We start from the raw sequence: 12,584 nt of genomic DNA, 5'->3' as shown, positions 1-12,584 counted from the left end.
ATAAGAGGGACTAATTCTCAGTGACCTGTACTTCAATGCGAGAGTTAGTTAGATACATAACATCTAGTAGTTAATGATAAGTGCTTAATGGTTCAAAATCCAAAAACACCAATACAATTCGGGACTCCTAATCATTTTACCAAGTAAAAGTCTTGTTGGCCATTGGTGCATTAATGCAATATAACAATACAAGGGATATGCATAGTTTTGATATATTCTATTACTAAAGTGAATGTTAAGGTATCACTATTAAAGATCGGCATGGCAGTGTCTATAATCCATGCATAAGACTTGGTAAACTCCTAGACTTGGTTAAGGCATTTACTTCACTTGCTCCCACTAGAAGAAATTTTCAAAAAACCAAACAATAAAGAAGGCTTCAGGTTGAGGTTGCTAAAATATGTTCTAATAGAATAAAGAATTAAGAGTAGTTGAGACAATTGATGACTAAAGACACACATTAAGTATATAAAACTACAACCATTGACCATTTCTATTTCCTATTTTTTTCTCTGGGATACATTCATTGGACCTTACTTCCTCAAAGATTCGAGCTCAGGTGTGGTTGGGTCAAAAACAAATACAAAATTATTAACCCTTTTGGTCTTATCTGTATTAGTTGTACAAACTACAAACGTAACCTTCACAAAATGTACTTTGTCTTTCTGCTGTTTAAATTAAGTTTATTTTCATTATTCTTGACTAATAATCCTTTATCTGTATAGTTGTACTACAAATTAAGTTCACCTTTTTTTTTTCGTTCAGCTAAACATGACATGATTTACATTCATGTTAGACAATAATGATTTTAGCAAGAAAGTATATATATTACTAACATCTCTAAAATCACTAAATCAAAGTATATTTTCTCCAACAAATGACTAAAATTATATCCTCAGTAACCTAGCAGGCCAATGTTACTATAATTGTTAAAAAAAAAAAAAACAAAACAAAACAAGAAACCAAAGCACACAGGCAGTGTACTAAGGGACTAAAAAAAAACAGAAAAAACCATAAAGCAAAGAAATTACAACTATTTAACAAAGAATTAAAAGTAAAAACACCCAAAGCATTTTGTCCACTCTAGCAAAGTTTAGAGAAAGAGCACTAAATCAGAGTAAATTTTTTCCAAAAAACAACTAAAAATTAAATCCTCAGCAGCCCAACAAGTATTTAAATATATATATATATATATATATATATATATCTCCAATTTCTCCATTCTTAGTAACAATTTACCATAACTGGCCAAACCAAACTTAGATCAAAGTAAATTTTGATCAACAAAGCACTAAAATTAAATCCTCAGCAAATATAAACAAACCCAGAAACATAATCCGATTCCACAAACCAATTCAATCTCAAAAAACAATAAAGCTTCGATCTTTTTTAACAGTTCTATTAGAAATTCAATACAAAAACCAAAATAGAAAAAAACGAATTGAAACCAAAGTTTCTTTGATTTTTTCCACTGTTTCTCGGCAACCAAACGGTGAAACACACTTTGCATAAAGCGACTCACCTTTTTTTTTTTAGTTTTGAGAGACTGCGTAGACTGAAGGAACTCAAAGCTTTGTGAGTGAGATTGGAGACTTTATCAAAGCTCTGTTCGCCTCGCTGTGATGAATGTGATGATAAATGTGAAATAGTGGAGACTGAGAGTGGAGACTGAGTGAGAGAAGAGGGTGAGTGAGAGTGGAGAGGGTGAGTGAGAGAGGCGCTCAGAGGTTTTGTGTGAGAGTGAGAGGGTGAGTGAGAGCGTGAGACTGGTCTGTGTGAGAGAGAGGGTGAGTAAGAGTGGAGAGTTAGGGTGAGAGGCGTTAATTTTGAAAAAACTCCTATTTGAAATCAAGTTTTAGAGACTTGGTTTCCAGGTCTTCCACGTGGATCAACCATGTCACATACAAATCGATGCTTAAGGGTCAGCTTATAAATCGAGTTTTAGAGACTCGATTTCCAGGTGGACACCACATGGGAAAAAAGCCACATCGGATCTAATCAAATCATAAAAACCGAGTCTCAAAGAATCGATTTATAAATCCAAAATCGAGTCTTTTATACTTGAGATATTAGTAACTAAGACTCGATTTCCAGGTGGACACCACATGGGAAAAAAGCCACATCGGATCTAATCAAATCATAAAAACCGAGTCTCAAAGAATCGATTTATAAATCCAAAATCGAGTCTTTTATACTTGAGATATTAGTAACTAGTAAGTAATATACTTTTAAAACCATGCCTACTAACTAAATAGTTGGGAAATCATGGTTAAATTCCAATTTTGGCCCATTTTCAAGTTTCAAACTTTGATCTCACTGTTGACTTGAATGTCCTTTCCTATCCAATTTCAAATACCTGACCGACTAGCGTGATTTCATTTCATTCTTCTTTATGCGTTCACTCCCTCGCTACTAGCACTGCTTCTCCTTCTTCACCTCATCTTTCATCTTCTTTCTTCTTTGTTTTTAATCTCACCGAGCCAAGCGGCGCGGCCGGTGGCTCATTAAATTTATTGTTTCATCGTCAAAGATCAGATCACCGGAATGGCGGTTTAGGCCGGCACTGGAGCGATACGGAACAAAGGGGTCTGTTGTACCGGAACGGAATTCAAAACTTTGATTCTATCATTTTTAAAGTTAAAGTGGCTCATAATCATAATTTGAATTGATGAATGGCACATGACATCTCAAGCTCTCTCAAAAACCAAACACCTTCTCACTATTACCGCAGCAGCCCAGTGCGAGTCACTCTTGCGAAGCTATGCGGCCATCCGCTCACTCACAAAAACCAAACAACTCCATGCCCACACCATCACCTCTGGCCTACTCTCCACCCACCTTCGCTCAAACCTCTCCACAGCCTATGCTCTATGTGGCTACGTCCCCCATGCGCGTAAACTGTTCGACGAAATGCCTCACCGAACCTCATTTTTGTATAACATCTTCATAAGAATGTACATACAAAAAGGTGTTCCCTTTGATGCACTTAGCGTGTTTGTTGAAATGCTCAGCTCGGGGCAGTGCCGGCCTGATAACTTTACGTACCCTTTTGTTATCAAGGCTTGCGGTGACTTGTTGTTGCTTAATGTGGGGCTTGTAGTTCACGGGAAAACACTGATGGCTGGGCTTGATTTGGACACGTTTGTGCAGAACTCTTTGCTGGCAATGTATATGAATTGTGGTGAGAAGGAGGAGGCGAGACGGGTTTTCGATGCAATGTGGGAACGGAGCGTTGTGTCTTGGAATACTATGATTAATGGGTATGTTCGGAATGGGTGTGCAAAGGAGGCTATGATGGTTTTTAGTTGGATGATGGATGTGGGTGTTGAGCCTGATTGTGCCACCGTGGTTTCAGTGTTACCAGCTTGTGGTTACTTGAAGGATTTGGTATCGGGAAGAAAGGTTCACGCGTTAGTAGAAGAGAAGGGTTTGGGGAAGAAGATAGCGGCGAAGAATGCGTTGGTAGACATGTATGCTAAGTGTGGTAGTATGGATGAAGCGCGATTAGTTGTTGATAAGATGGGTGAGAGGGATGTGGTCACATGGACAACCATGATCAATGGGTACATTTTGAATGGTGATGCTAGAAGTGCTTTGGCACTTTGTCAGCTGATGCAGTTTGATGGGGTAAGACCCAATTCAGTGAGTATAGCTTCTCTTCTTTCGGCATGTGGTAGTTTGTGTTCTCTGGAGTATGGTAGGTGCTTCCACGGGTGGGCAATAAGGCAAAGAGTTGAGTCTGACGTTATTGTGGAAACTGCATTGATTAACATGTACGCAAAATGCAAAAATATTTACCTCAGCCTTCGAGTGTTTGCTAAAACTACTAAAAAACGAACAGTCCCTTGGAATGCAATTCTTTCTGGGTGTATTCACAATGGGCTTGCAAGAGAAGCAATAGAATATTTCAAACAAATGCTAATGGAAGCATTACAACCCAATGATGCAACCTTAAATAGTCTCCTTCCTGCATATTCTATTCTTGCAGATTTGCAGCAAGCAACAAACATACACTGTTACCTAGTAATATCTGGGTTTCTTTCAAGCACTGAAGTTGCTACTGGTTTGATAGATATATACTCAAAATGTGGAAGTTTAGAATCTGCTCACAAAGTTTTTAGTGGAGTTCCTGAAAAGGAAAAGGACATTATCCTATGGAGTGTAATAATAGCTTGTTACGGAGTTCATGGTCATGGTGAGATTGCTGTTTCACTTTTCAATCAGATGGTTCAATCTGGGGTGAAACCAAACGAAGTCACTTTCACCTCTGTTTTGCACGCATGCAGCCATGCTGGTTTGGTGGATAAGGGTTTTAATTTGTTCAAATTCATGCTTGAAAATCACAAAATGAGTCCTCATCCAGATCACTACACTTGCCTTGTCGATCTTCTTGGTCGTGCTGGTCGACTGGATGAAGCTCATGATCTAATCAAGACAATGCCATTTAAGCCTAACTATGCTGTTTGGGGTGCACTGCTTGGTGCTTGTGTGATACATGAGAATGTTGAGCTAGGAAAAGTGGCTGCAAAGTGGCTTTTTGAGCTTGAACCAGAGAACACAGGAAATTACATATTGATGGCAAAAATTTATGCTACAGCAGGAAGGTGGAAAGATGCCGAGAATGTGAGACATATGATGAATGAGATAGGATTAAGAAAAACAGCTGCTCACAGTTTGGTTGAGGTCAGAAATGTGTGATATGGGTACAGATTTTTCGGTTTGAATGGATAAAATATCTCTGCTATGACCTATACCTAAGTAGAGGTTCCAATCAAAAGCCAAGGTGCTTGCCCAAATGGAAGTGTTTGATTATGATGACTGATTGATACCCTTAATTGGAAGATTTTGTTTGATTGACAGAAGGGAATCTGTTTTAGAGACTAGGGAATGCCTTCATATATCACTGCAATCTAACTTATGTTGCAATCAGTTCTAACCAGCGTTGCCATTGTATCAATTACAGTTGGCATGCAGGTTAATTTTGTAAGTTTTTGACTGAAGAGGCAACTTCTTGGTCAAACAGAATGTGCAACTGTCATTATTATGCATGGACCAGTTTGCCATTCCATTTATCTGCATTGTATGGATACTATAAGTAGGCATTTGTATGTATCATGTTAGCCTGCTGGAGGATCAGGTATATTGAATTATATTACTCTTCAAGTGGGATCGAACTGTAGAGTGATGAGAATGTTGGGGATGAGATCTCTCATGACAGCGAGCAGTCTTCATTAGATCACAGGATATGTCTATGTAAAATGGAGTTTGATATGGTTCTTTATACAAAAAAATTACTTTAGGCTTTGCATGTTAACTTATATAATGTTCTTTATCATTTACTATAATTTATTTGTCTTCTTGAGTTTCCTCTCATCACCACAGATTATTGCATTCCCCATCTTCAAGAAATGATCAAACATCCTATTTCAGTACTTTGTCAGAATCACATACTCAATTTGAGAGCTCAACGTTATCATTAGACTAGAGAGGTTTTGGTTTGTTTTTGAGCTTTTTAATAAATTTCTTTTTTATGATTGAAAATAGGAATGGTTTGGGTTTAATTTTTTATTACAATTATAGGCTGAATTAATCACTTGTAGAGGTTGCCTATTTCTTTTTCCCAATTTTTGCCCTTTCACCTACTTTTTTTTTTTTTTTTTTTAAATTTTTTTATTTAGCATAGAGTATGTTATGTACTACTTAATCATGGGATTTTATACGCATCTTCAAGCATTTAGCATTGTGTATCAAGTTTAAGAGGTGAAATGGGTAAAAAGCAAAATTTTACCTATGCTCATACACAATTTTCAATATTTTTTGTACTAACACCTGAAAAAAAAGTTTAAAATGTCTTATATTAATATTGCTTAATATTTATTTTTATTGGTAAGTTATACATGCATTCAACAAGTCTTGAACTCAAAACCTCACACTATTCTATGCCACCAATTGTGGTTTTATAGGAACAAATTGCTCAAGACTCAAGAGTTCCCCTCCCACCACCGCATCCATCTCCTTCATTTCACCACCAACTTCTATGCTTGTTCATAAAATGAATGGATTTTTATTTATTTTTCTTTGTTTCACCAACAAGCTTGGGAGTTCACTAACCAACACTACATCCTCCTTTCACCCCAACTTGATCCCCCCTCCATGTGCTTGGTTCAAGATTAATTTTGATGTTGTTGTGAAGCCCAACAATGTTTACTTTGTTGTTGTTTGTCGAAATCATTTGGAAAAGAGCACACATGCTTGGATAATGGATTGGTGTTGACGTTCACGGCGATCCTTTATGGGTTGAAGCTAGAGCCGGACTTCTAGATGTTACCTCTACACAGGCTTTGGGATTAGGCTATATTATCTTTGAAAGTAATTCATACAATATTAGATAATGTCTCTTACACATATTTTGTTGCACATACCATACACAAATTATTTTTTAAACTAAAAAAAAAATCATGTTTTGAAGTTACGATTTCAGTTCAAAAACTAAATTGTGTAATACAATAACATACACTACCCTACAATATTATCCTCCATCATTGGTAATTAATGTAGCTGACAAATCCTTTCATTTTTGTTAATTTTCACATGTAATTAGTTTTACAAATTGTTTAGCCTTTGGGGCTCTGTCCATCGTCAATCTTCCAGCCCATGTTTTACTACTGGAGAAGGCAGATGGGATGTGCCTCTAGCTTCTTTTTTTTTTTTTTTTCTTCAATCTATACTTATTCAACCAAAAAAAAAAAACACTACTCTATGTTCATATATTTAAGCCTCTATGTATGTGAAGAGGAAGGAATTTAGAGGTGACGGATTCATTTGGATGGGCTTGATAGATCAAGATAAGTGAGCCGAAAGTGAATGGATCCGATGTGAATGGACCGGGGTGTACGGACCAAAAGGCCACGTGGCGCTAAATTGGTCATTATGTGGTCTCCAAAAAATCTTAAGTGGAAACGACTTGCGTCTCACGATTAACCCTAGCCCATAGAATCCCAATATGAATAGAATTCTAATACGAAGAAGATTCAGGAAGATATGCTCATTAATGAAGATCTTCCCTATATGGAAAAGACTTGTTGTGTAAACATTGGAGTTTGATTCTACACTACTATAAAAACCCAAAGACCCTCAGAAAATAAGTACGCATAATTCACCCCAGCTCTAGCACTCTAGAGTTATGAAAAGTTCTAACTTGACCTTCGGAGGGTATTTGGCCGACACCACACCGTGCTCTCTGTTAAGTCTTCTCTTTTTATTGTGCAGGTATCTTTTCGAGCGTGCAAGGATTGTGTGACTCATTGGTGATTTTTTGGCATCATCAGTTGGCGCCGTCTGTGGGGAAAACTGTGACTTGTAAGCCATACAAACGCTTCCCGAACAAAGAGTTGCATGGTACTTACTCGCTCAGGGAGACGAGCCGCGACCCACTGCCCTAGAGAGGTAGGTCCAAACCCTTACTGCAGTAGTGGAACGCTTCACCAAACAAAACCAAGACCTAGAAGAACAGCTACTGCAGAAGAACGTAGCGATGGGTACCCAAGAGGAAGACCAAGAAGGTACTAGTGCTGAATGAAGAAACCAAGGGGGCCCGAAGGGTAGTAATGCCCCAAGCAGATTGGAACGACAAGACATAAGCCGTCCATCCATCACTGATACAGCCCAACCCCACATTGTTACAGAGATGCAGATGATGAAAGAACGAATGAACTTTATGATGAACGTGCTTAGGGGGAGAGTGTCCAGTGACCTCAACGATCTGGTCCACCGAATCGATTCACCATTCACAGTGTCCGTCAACTCCTTTCCCCTACCACAGAAGTTTCGTATGCCGCAAATAGAAAGCTATGACGGAGCCAAGGACCCTCTAGATCACTTGGAATCCTTTAAGACCCTAATGCACCTTCAAGGAGTAGCGGACGAGATCATGTGTAGGGTCTTCCCTACCACACTAAGGGGTCCCACGAGAATTTGGTTTAGTAGGTTGACGCCCAACTCCATTAGCACTTTCAAGGACCTAAGTGCCCAGTTCGCTTCACACTTTATCGGGGGGCATAGATATAAGAAGTCAACCGCATGCCTAATGAGCATTAGGCAATAGGAGGATGAGAAGCTGAGGTCTTACATAGCTCGCTTCAACAAGGAAGCACTCTCGATTGATAAGGCTGATGACAAGATCCACGTAGCAACCTTCATAAACGGGTTACGAAAGGGTAAGTTTTTATTCTCCTTTGTACAAGAATGATCCGAAAACCATGTTGGATGTACTTTACAGGGCCACCAAGTACATGAATGCTAAAGATGCACTACTGGCCTGCGAGGAGAAACCTAAGAAAAAAGAGAGGCAAGAGGAAGGCCAGCAGGATAGGGGTAGAAAGATGGCCAGAACAGGAGATAAAAGAGATGATTGACGATCCAAGCCCCCAACAGGAAGGTTCACAAACTTCATCCCCCTGAATACACTGATTAATCAGGTCCTGATGCAGATCAAAGACGAAAGAGCCTTGACATTCCCCGACAAATTGAAGGGTGATCCCAGCAAGAGGCCCAGGGATAAATATTGTCCTTTTCACCGAGACCACGGTCACGACACATTTGATTGTTATGACTTGAAGCAGCAGATAGAGGCCCTCATCAAGCAAGGGAAGCTACAAAAATTCGTCAGCAAGGAATGAACAAAACAAAACCAAGGAGCACCAGCCCGAAGAGAAAACGAGCGACCTAGGCCACCCATGCGAGACATAAGGATGATCACAGGGGGCAGTACTTCTAGTTCCTCTAAGAAGGCACATAAGGCATACCTACAGATGGTTCAAAATATTCAACTAACAGGGTATGCCCCGAAGATGGCACGGGTTAACAATCCCGTAATTGGGTTCATGGAGGAAGATGCCTGACGTCTCCACCACCCACATGATGACGCACTCGTAGTCAGTATATGGGTAGGAGATTATAACACCTACAGGGTGCTAGTAGACAACGGAAGCTCCACTGATATCTGGTACTATCCAGCCTTTCAGCAGATGAGAATAGAGAAAAAACAACTGATCCCAACCAATGCCCCCGCTCGTAGGATTTGGAGGAACAAGGGTGTATCCACTGGGCGCGTCACCCTACCAGTAATAGTCAGAGATTACCTTTAGCAAATCACGAAGGATGTAACCTTCCTAGTCGTTGATTGTTCGTCCATGTATAATGCCATATTAGGACGTCCTACTTTGAATTCATGGAAGGCTGTAACATCCACCTAGCATTTAATGATCAAGTTCCCCACTAAATACGGGATAGGAGAAGTAAGAGGGGATCAAGTGGTAGATTGTGAATGCTATATTGCCATGCTAGAGATGGATGATCACCAGTAGACCATGTGCATCGAAGAAGAACGAACAACAGCAGAGCCGGTGGAAGAACTAGAAAAAGTGACCCTTGATGACTCAAGGCCCGAGCAGACGACTAGAGTGGGTACGTTGGCTAGTCAGCCAGTACATCAAGCACTCACGACGTTTCTAAGAGAAAATCAGGATGTATTCACCTAGAGTCACAAGAACATGCTAGGTATAGACCCCTCAATCATAGTTCATAAATTGAATGTATCTCCCTCATGCTCTCCTGTCCGACAAAAAAGGTGAGTATTTGCCCTAGAGCGAGACAAAGCCATAGCTGAGGAGGTTCGGAAGTTGTTGGAAGCGGATTTGATTCGAGAAGTGTACTATCTTAACTGGTTGGCAAATGTGGTTATGGTAAAAAAGGCTAATGGAAAGTGAAGGATGTGCGTAGATTTCACGGACCTCAATAGAGCCTGCCCCAAGGACAGTTACCCATTCCCATGGATAGATATCTTGGTAGACTCAACTGTGAGGCATTAGCTTTTGAGCTTCATGGATGCATTCTCAGGATACAACTAGATCAGAATGGAAGAGGTTGATCAAGAAAAGACTTCTTTTGTTACCAGCCAAGGACTCTTCTGCTACAAAGTGATGTCATTCGGACTCAAGAATGCAGGGACAACATACCAGAGATTAATGAACAAGATGTTTGCACACCAGATTGGGAGGAATGTGCAAGTTTATGTAGACGACATGCTGGTGAAAAGCTTACGAGAAGACAAACACTTGAGCAACCTCCAAGAGATGTTTAACACCCTCCGGGCATACAACATGAAATTAAATCCGAACAAGTGTGTGTTCGGGGTTACTGCGGGAAAATTTATGGGATTTATGGTATCCCAAAGAGGTATTGAGGTCAATCTAGAGAAAATACAGGCTATCATGGAGCTAGCCCTACTAAGGACGGTCAAGGAGGTGCAAAGCCTAAATGGCAAAATAGCAGCACTAAACAGGTTCGTCTCCAGGGCGACGGACAAATGCCTACCCTTCTTTCATGTATTGAAGAAATCGTTTGAGTGGACGGACCAGTGCTAACAGGCATTCGAAAATCTAAAGATGTATCTTTCGTCTTCTCCACTACTTAGTCCATCCAAGCCAAGGGAAGAGCTCTATCTGTACTTAGCGGTCTCGCAAGCCGCTGTTAGTGTGGCTTTGGTTAAAGAAGAGGATGGGTTACAGAAACCTGTTTACTTTACAAATCGAGAGTTTCGAGGAGCAAAAGAGAGGTATCCCCAAATGGAGAAGCTGGCGTTCGCATTGGTAACCGCAGCACGAAAACTCAAGCCGTATTTCCAAGCACATACTATTGTTGTCTTGACCGATAAGCCTCAAAGAAGAGCTATGAGTAGCCCTGAAGCTGCAGGACAGATGGCATTATGGGTGGTCGAGCTAAGTGAGTTTGATATACGGTACCATCTACGTACTGCTATAAAGGGACAGGTGGTGGCTGACTTCATTGTCGAATTCACTATCATGGAAGGCTAGGGGGTAGGATTAGTTCCGCAGTGGAGCATCCATACAGATGGATCTTTAAATAAGCAAGTAAGAGGGGCCAGTGTGGTACTCCACACCCCGAAAGGAGATAAGATCGAGTGCATGATCCGCCTGGACTTTCTTACGATCAATAATGAGGCAGAATACGAAACTTTAGTGGCAGGATTGGACCTTGCAAAAGCAATAGGAGCTGAAAACATAGTCATATACTGTGACTCTCAAGTCGTAACCAGTTAGATTAATGCTAACTACGAATGCAAGAACGAAAGAATGAAGAAGTACCTTGAGGAAGTGAAGGGTCGAATTAGTGGGCTCTAAATCAAATTCGTCCAAATCCCAAGGGAGGAGAATGAGTGCGCCGATCGTCTAGCTAAGGCTGCCTCAGCAGAATACATGCTCGTCCCCAATCAAGTACTATCCTTCGTCCAAATCTCTTCACTCATAGATGAGATTACGAAAGTGCAAGAGATAGGTGCCGAATGCAACTGAACCACGCCATTAGTCTCCTACCTAAGGAACGGCATACTACCAGACGGGAAGAACGCTGCTAGAAAATTAAAGGTCTAAGCATCGCGGTTTGGGCCCCGAGGAGGCAGATTACATGATGAAAGAGATCCAAGAGGGGATCTGCGGAAATCACTCAAGGGCACGATCGTTGGTAAACAAGCTGATTCGAGTAGGATACTACTGACCTACTATGCAGAAGGACGCGCAAACTTATGTCAAAGCTTGCAACAAATGCCAAAGATTCGGCAATATGATCAGACAACCGTCCGAAGAACTCACCCTTATGACGGCCTCGTGGCCGTTCGCTTAGTGGAGATTAGATATCATGAGCCCTTTCCCAATAGCAGTTAAGCAGCTAAAATTCCTAATAGTTGGCATCGACTACTTCACCAAATGGGTGGAAGCAGAAGCCTTAGCCACTATCACGAAAAAGAATATTCGGAGTTTTGTCTAGAAGAATATCATTTGTAGATACGGGATACCTAATGTGCTTGTTTCGGATAACAGAAAGCAGTTCGATAACAGTGAATTCAGAGACTTCTGTTCGAAACTAGGGATCAAGAATCACTACTCATCATCTGCCCACCCACAAGCCAATGGATAAGTTGAAGTTATGAACCGATCCCTACTCAAGATTATCAAGACTCGGCTCGAGGGGGCAAAGGGCATATGGTCGGATGAACTACCAAGTGTTTTATGGGCATACCGGACAATAGTAAGGACATCTACGAGGGAAATACCATTTCGACTAGCATACGGAAGCGATGCAGTCATCCCACTAGAAGTAGGGCTCACAAGTTATCAAGTGGATAACTATGACAAGAGCAAGAATGATGAAGCCATATGCCTGTAGCTTGACCTAGTAGACGAGGTCCGGGTAACAGCTGAGCAAAGGTTGGCATGATACCAAAACCTCATGGCGAAACACTACAACTCCAAAGTCAGACACAAAGACTTCCAGGTCGGAGACCTTGTTTTGAGGAAGGTAATGGGAGTAGCTAAGGATCCTACTCAAGGAAATCTCGGCCCCAATTGGGAAGGACCTTACAGAGTTATGTCATGGCAAAGAAAAGGCACCTACTATCTTGAGACGCTAGACAGGCGAGAATTGCAACACCCATGGAACGCTAAGCACCTATGAAAGTACTACCAGTAGAGATGACGACGTGAAAAGCAACATTCACCAGATCTCCA

The 12,584-nt window shown here is 40.8% G+C and overlaps 1 protein-coding gene across 1 annotated transcript; it reads left to right on the top strand.

The window, feature by feature from the left end:
• Nucleotides 1-2,326: 2,326 nt before the first annotated feature.
• LOC126713656 (pentatricopeptide repeat-containing protein At5g39350) lies at nucleotides 2,327-5,314 on the top strand. The gene has a single exon (XM_050413480.1). The coding sequence runs from the start codon at nucleotides 2,680-2,682 to the stop codon at nucleotides 4,696-4,698; it is 2,019 nt and encodes a 672-aa protein (XP_050269437.1). The 5' UTR covers nucleotides 2,327-2,679; the 3' UTR covers nucleotides 4,699-5,314.
• The last annotated feature ends 7,270 nt before the right edge of the window (nucleotides 5,315-12,584 follow it).

The sequence above is a fragment of the Quercus robur genome, chromosome 2 (genome assembly GCF_932294415.1).
Source record: "Quercus robur chromosome 2, dhQueRobu3.1, whole genome shotgun sequence".
NCBI classification, from domain to species: Eukaryota; Viridiplantae; Streptophyta; class Magnoliopsida; order Fagales; family Fagaceae; genus Quercus; species Quercus robur.
Note: the sequence above shows the minus strand (reverse complement) of the source record. Positions and strands in the feature narration are given on the sequence as shown.

Excerpts from the sequence above, each read along its gene's own strand:
- LOC126713656 (XM_050413480.1), top strand. The coding sequence starts at position 2,680 with ATGACATCTCAAGCTCTCTCAAAAACCAAACACCTTCTCACTATTACC.